The sequence below is a fragment of the Nannochloropsis gaditana genome, assembly GCF_000240725.1.
Source record: "Nannochloropsis gaditana CCMP526 unplaced genomic scaffold scaffold052, whole genome shotgun sequence".
Taxonomy (NCBI): Eukaryota; class Eustigmatophyceae; order Eustigmatales; family Monodopsidaceae; genus Microchloropsis; species Microchloropsis gaditana.
In genome coordinates this window covers 67782-74659 of record NW_005803901.1, presented here as the reverse complement: position 1 = coordinate 74659, position 6878 = coordinate 67782, and the positions used below count along the sequence as shown (strand labels likewise).

The window sequence follows — 6878 nt, the reverse complement described above, 5'->3', positions numbered from 1 at the left end:
ACAATAAGATGGACGTGCAAAAGCATGCTAAAGCCACTCCCAGTCCGGGTATGCGCGAAGGAAGGAGTCGCGGTCCTCAAGGCCTTCGAGTCCAGCCTCCTACACGCCCGCTCTTCGAGAGCCCGGGACATACTTGCCAGTGACGGGCTTCCCGGGGCAAAAGATGAGAGACAAAGGGGGAAGACAAGGTATTGTACGTACGTTCCCGTTCCAGGTCCTCCTCGTTAACCATGTCGATCACCTCCTCCGGCACCCGCAGGTACTTGATGCTGTTTCCCCGGACGTAGCACTCCGGAATCTTCCAGAACCTGTCTCCATCCTGACGTGATGGAGCAGGAAGGAAAAGAAATGGGGCGCGAGAGGGTCAGATCAGGGGGGAAAGTCGCATGAGAGCTTATCGTCCCTTGTGCCTCTCTTCTCCCTCCTCCTTGCCCCCTCCCTCCCATCGTCTCCCGCTCTCCTCACCCTGGAAGTGCAGATGACATCCCTCAATGTGATGTTCATCCAAGTGTCGCACGAAACCAGTCGGCCATTGTACGTGTCCCCATTCTTCAGTTCCACGAGCATGGGGTGGCCTTGCGCCGTTTTTAGAAGCGACAAGGGGAGCTTTCGGAGATGGAGGGATGTAGCGGGCGTGATGAAATTGAAAGATTACAAAATGTGGCAGGCAAGGAGCAGATGCTGGATATGTGCACGTACCATGACTTTTTTAAGTTTTCGACAGACGCTGTCGAAAATCGATGGGTGCGATAAGCTGGCACGAGCTCCTGGCCCCCTTCAGTACCGTGACGAGAGGGGTGTGACAGTGAGGCGTCCGGCCGGCGCTCTTTGTTGCTGTCCCTGGGGGATAGAAGGATGAGGAAATGACCAAGTCAAATACCCACTTGCTCGCAGAGCAGTGCATGCGTGACGGCGATGGGGCCAAGCATACAAAGCGGCCTCTACCGTGCGTTTCCCTCGCCTCAAGCTTCGGCAGCCTCGCCCGCGGCTTTCCGGCGTATCATGAACATATGACGGGCCGTCGCATCCACACACCCTGGCATTTCCCTCCCCTGGCCCCTTCAACTGCAACATCGCACCGACTCACGCGCGTGTACGTCCTTTCGACCCCTTTTGATGCACCCACACGGCGCAGCACTGAGACAGGGATCAGGTGTCATGCCTGGCCATATGGGGGCGGAGTGTGGACTGATCATGCTGCTGGGGGTGCTATTGCTGCTGGCGGGTTGCGAAGCCTGGGTTGGCCCTGGTACCTTACCACACGGGAATCAGAGGCATCTTTCGACCACAACCATATCATTCACACCGATGGCACGCTGGAGGAGGCATTGGGGGCCTCACGTGCCAAATTCTGGACCGGAATGGGATGGTCTTTGTCCAGTTGTCCTGCGCGCTGCCAAGCGATGGGGTGGTATGCGTAAAAAAATTGAGAACGACGACGGCGATGAAAACAAACGTACTGCTCAGTCGAATTCAAAAGGAGCTAAACCATTTGTTCCTAAGGCGGGGAAAAAGGCGGCGGAGTCAGAAGAGGAGGAGGATGTTGATCCATTGGCCATTAGCGACGCGATGATCGAGGAAGTCACAGGCCGGGTGCATGGAAGAAAGTTGTCGCGCTCCGAGGCTTCAGGGAAAGCGGCGTCGGACCGAAGGTTTAAGAATGAGGAGGGCGAAGGCGAAGGGCGGGGCACTGAGTCGGGAGGGGTGGTAAGGGAGCCCCCCGCCTGGTCCATGCGCTGGCTGGAAACCCTCTCGGAGGAGGAGATGCTGGCCTTGGACAAGAAGAGACTGATGGACTTGCTCTTGAAGGACATTGAGAGCGATAAAGAGTGGGCTGGAGTCCCTGTCCAGGCCCTTTTTGATCCTGACGAGGAGGTGGACCCCAAGACGGACTTCTACGACGAAGGCATGACCGAGGAAATTTTCGGAAAGATGCCTGAGGGAGAGGACGAGGACGAGGAAGCGATGGATTTGGACGATATTTTGGGGCCGCTAGGAGACGGAGGGGAGGAGGGGGAGGAGGGGGAAGGAGAGGAGGATTTGCTCCGTTTCCTCAGCGGGTCTCAAGAAGGGAGGAGGTTAGCCCGAGATCTTTTAAACGACGACACGGTCAGGGATGATGAGGAGGACGAGGACGTGTTTGACGTGGGCGGGCACCTACGGGCCGAGGAGATGAGCTCGGAGGAGGTGGAAGATGGTATAAGGCACCTGTGGCGGAACTTGAAGAAGGGCCATGGGGAAGACACGGGGGGCGGGGAGGAGGGCGAGGAGGCGGCCGAGAAGGAAGGAAGACTGCGGGACGAGTTGGAAGACCCGGCCGCCGTCCTAACGGCCCTGAAAGCGAGCGTGGAAGGCGGGGATCTGGCGGCTGCCTCGGAGTTGCTTCAGCGAATGGAGGAGATGGGTCTGGAGGTGGGGGACCTGGAGGAGGAGGTCGAGGCGCTTGACAGCTACCGGGCGCCTTTGGGGAACAAAAGAGCCGTGGCGCAGGTGCCGCTCGTGGAGGAGGTGGAGGAGGAGGGGGGAGGGTTGCAGGTGCCTCTGTCGGTGGGACGTTTGAGCGAGGAGGAGGTGGCGGTGATGAAGTCGGTAGGGGCGTGTGTGGGCATCGACCTGGGGACGACGAACTCGGCCCTCTCCCTTGTCAAAGACGGGAAGGCCTTGATCTTGCCGTCCAGAACCACGGGGGCCGCGCTCACCCCCTCGGTGGTCCGGTTCCGGGGCAAGGAGGTGGTGGTGGGGGAGGCCGCGCGGGCCGTGGCTGTGGCGGACTCGGACAACACGTTCTCGTCGGTGAAGCGGCTCATGGGCCGGGGCCTGGAGGAGATGCTGCAGGAGAAGGAGATCTTGGGGTCGCTGAACCTGGTGCGACGGACGGTGGAGGATGCCGGCGGGGAGGACGAGGGGGGCGTCCGGGCCTGTGTGGCCATGCGCTGTCCGGCCCTGGGTAGGGAGGTGACCCCCGAGGAGGTGTCGGCCGAGATTTTGAAGACCCTCCTTGGGGACGCGGCTGCATACTTGGAACAGCCCGTGAACAGGGCGGTCATCACCGTGCCCGCATACTTCACACCGGCTCAATGCGCGGCCACGGAGCGTGCGGGGGCATTGGCGGGCTTGCAACGGATCAAATTGTTGCGGGAACCCGAGGCGGCCGCCCTGGCCTACGGGCTGGACCGCATGTTGGGGGAGGACGAACTGATCATGGTGTTTGACCTGGGGGGGGGCACCTTCGATGTGAGCGTCTTGGAAGTGGGGGACGGGGTGGTGGAGGTCCTCAGCACCTTTGGGGACGCGACCTTGGGCGGGAACGACTTCGATAAGCGCGTCGCGGACTGGCTGGTGGGGGAGTATAGGAAGCAGCACGGGGGCCAAGGCCCGCCCTCGGACAGGACGAGTCAGAGGAAGCTTATGGAGGCGGCTGAAGGCGCGAGGGTGCGCTTGTCACAGGCCTCGGAAACCGAGGTTCGAATCCCGGCGCTGGGGGGCGAAGGGAAGGATTTGGGCCCGTTGACGCTGACGAGGGCGGGAATGGAGAAGCTGTGCGGAGATCTGTACGATCGGCTGCTGGAGCCCATGCGTCAGGCGGCCTTGATGGCAGGGGCGACTCTTGGTGGGGAAGTGGTGCCGGATGCGCTGGGAGGGCAACTGGTGGATGCCCTTGGGGACGGGGGGGAGAAAGCAGCCATGGAGGTCTTGATGCGGGACCAGGAATTGGCAGCGGCGGACGCGGAGGGGATGGAATCGGAGAAAGAAAAACTGGCGGCGTTAATGCGGGAACGCGCCATGACCGGCCGCAAGGTGAGCAAAGCCCGGAGCACGTACAGTAAGAATTTAAACGCTGTACGGAAACGCAACCCGGGCCTGAAAATCCGTGAATTCCCACAAGGACGAAGTATTCAAGAGGTGGTGATGGTGGGCGGGGCGACCAGGATGCCATCGATCCGACGCCTGGTGGCAGCCGTCACTGGCATCACGCCGAGGACGACCGTCGACCCAGACGAAGCAGTCGCCCTGGGGGCGGGCATCCATGCCGGTGTCTTGGACGGGATCATTGAAGACATGGACATGCTGACGCCGATGCAGGCGGCGATCGCCAGAGGTCTTTTGGACTACGAGGCCCGGGCGGGACAAGCGGGGCCACGCTCGCAGAAGCAACGGAAGGGGTTCTAGGCAGGGAGGAGAGGCTGTGTTGATAACTAGATATATAAAGGGGATCCAACTGTCGAGGAAAAGTAAATCAAAGCCGTCTTACTCCTACTAGAGTTAATCATTGACTTTACTGTAGTGCTGCGGGTTATAGTTTGATGTCAGTTCACATTGTTCTCCTTTTCCCATGACTGTTCCCCTACGATTTCTGTTAAGAGAACGCGATTCATTCATCCCTGGAACCCCTCATTATTCTGTATCCCGTTGCAACTATTATACCGTGCGTACGACGTCTCTTGCATTTCTCCCTCACCATTCATCTTTCTCCTCCTCTTCTTTTATAAGACTCTGCGGATAAACCTCTACCTCCATGCCAGTGTCCTCACCGCGGTTCCCTCTCCCTTGGCCCTTGATCACTGCCGTTGCTCGCACATCCTGTAACATTTCCCTCACTTCCTGGAGCGTCTTCCTTTCGCTTCCCTCTTCCCCGATGCACTCCTTTACAAACATTAACCTCCGCAAAATTTCATATTTCCAAGGCTGCTCGCACACTTCTGTTGCCTTCGTTTCCTTCACTTCTTCCTCCTTTTCTGCCTCTTGCGCTTCCAACAGAGCCTTCACCCGCTCAGCGTCCATCAACACATCCTCCGGAAATCCAACGTGAGCAGCCAGGGCAATCCCATATCCGCATGTGATAGAAGAAGGACCCTCGGTTACTCGATGCTTGAATGCCAACTGTCGCATATCTTGCGCGAGGGAAGCTTCCAAGTGTACATGCCGTACGTTTCCGTACAAGGAAGACAGACCTTGGCCCCCAGGTCCGGAGAGGAGGAGGAGGCGGTAATGGGTCACAAAGAAGGAGAGCGCCGGGGAGGAGAGAAGAGCTTCGGCAATGCTGTAGGAGAGGGCGGAGCCGTCCATGGTACTGGTGCCGCGGCCAAGCTCATCCAAGATGACGAGGGAGTCGGGTGATAGGTTGTCGATAATGTAGGCGGCCCGCCGCATCTCGCTCATGAACGTGGACAAATTACTCTCCATATCATCCGCCGTAGAAAGAGAGGTAAAAATTCGGTCTCGAATCGGGATGCTTACCGCCTCAGCAGGCACGAAACACCCGATCTGGGCCAGCACCACGATCAGCGCGAGCGACTTGACAAAGACCGTTTTCCCGCTGCCGTTCACACCGCTGACGACCACCATATTCCCGAACCGCCCCGCAAAGGCGTCGTTGGGAACGAAGGTAGGCACATACTTGCATACGACAGGGTGTCGCCCTTGTTTAATTGCCAGAGCCCCGCTACCACAGCCGCTCCTGGTCTTTTCGTGCGCTTCCGGGAAGGGGTCCCCGCAAGCGCTTTCCCCTTGGCGGGCGGCAGTGATCTCGGGCCGGGTCCATGGGCCCGACTGGTCCGACATAACCAAATCTGCGAAGCCCACGATCATATCCAAAAGTGAGATCGCCTCCACGGCTTTGAACAAGGATTCGACGTGCTCCCGGACTTTCCCCAGCACATTGTCTCGGAGGACCGCACAAGTCAAGAGGATGCATTGATTAGCGCTTTCGTCCGCGGCCCGGCTTAAGGAGGTGAGTTCCTGCGTGGTGCACTGCAATGTCTTTTTCACCAAAGAACACTGAATAAAGACCGGAGGGAGGTCGGCCAGCGAAGAAGGAAGGGAAAGGTAATACCCGCGTGACGTGCTGTACAAGACACGTAGCTCGGGAAGTCCGTGGTCCTTGGCGTACGTGGACGCAAGAGCATAAATGTCCTCCACTGACTGGAGGAAAGTCTTCCGAGCTACGTCTAAGAGGCCACACAGACCAGCAGAAACCGCGAAGCATTCTTGTAACCGCCGGGTTTTGGCGCTTCGGTCGTGGATTGTGCTCTCAGAAATGTACTCCTGGACAAAGGCCACCATTTCTGCAAACATCGGAGGTGAGAGAGCGGCAATAATGGCACGGACCAAGGCCTCAGCACGAGGGGGTTCACTGTCCTCAACCTCAATTCCCTCGCCATTTGCGTCGTTATCGGGAGCCTCGGGTAATAGATGGGTCAGTTCCATTACCAGTGTGGGGGCGAGTTGGAGGAAGGTCTTGAGAAGGACGACTGTGTGGATCATTTTTTTGGCCATGTTAAGGTCCTCTTTGTTTTCAATCACCGCAATGCCAGCCAGCATTCGGTCAAGAGAGGTGAGGTTCGCCAAGGTTGTCTGCAGGGCCTCAATTGTCTCCGGGCCACCGCGAGAAATAAGCAGCTCGATCAAGTCCAGGCGGCCATCAATCGTTGTTTTATCAGTGAGGGGGGCCAGAAGATTTGCTTTCAATGCTTTCGCGCCCACGTCAGTTTTAGTCCTGTTCAAATACCCAAAAAGGCTCTCCCGCTGGCTTCCCGTTCGGGCGTTGCTTACCAATTCCAAGTCTCTGACGGAATGACGATCAATAACCAAGCGCTTTCCGAAGCCATACCCGAAGGACACCTTCAAACATCGAGGTGGAAAACGAACAGAGAATGTAGAGCCCATATATTTCAGCAAGCAATGCGCTGATGCGAGAAATATGTAGCTGTCAAACAGGTCTTGGTCTAATGAGTTCATACTGAGTTTCCTGAGAAGATCCGCCCCCCGATCCTGGTCGAAGTACCCTCGAGCGACAAAAACAGGCACATAATATCGCGATTCCATCTCAGGTGTACGAGAAAGCTGCTGGACTTTCCGTGCGAGGGGTTTCTTGCGGG

The 6878-nt window shown here is 57.9% G+C and overlaps 1 protein-coding gene across 1 annotated transcript; it reads right to left on the bottom strand.

Moving 5' to 3' along the window:
• Window positions 1–2521: 2521 nt before the first annotated feature.
• NGA_2020800 (nad-specific glutamate dehydrogenase) lies at window positions 2522–3431 on the bottom strand (the record flags this gene model as incomplete). Its single annotated transcript, XM_005856024.1, has 1 exon — window positions 2522–3431. A coding segment is annotated over one exon (910 nt), but the record flags the coding sequence as incomplete, so codon positions are not given.
• Window positions 3432–6878: the final 3447 nt, after the last annotated feature.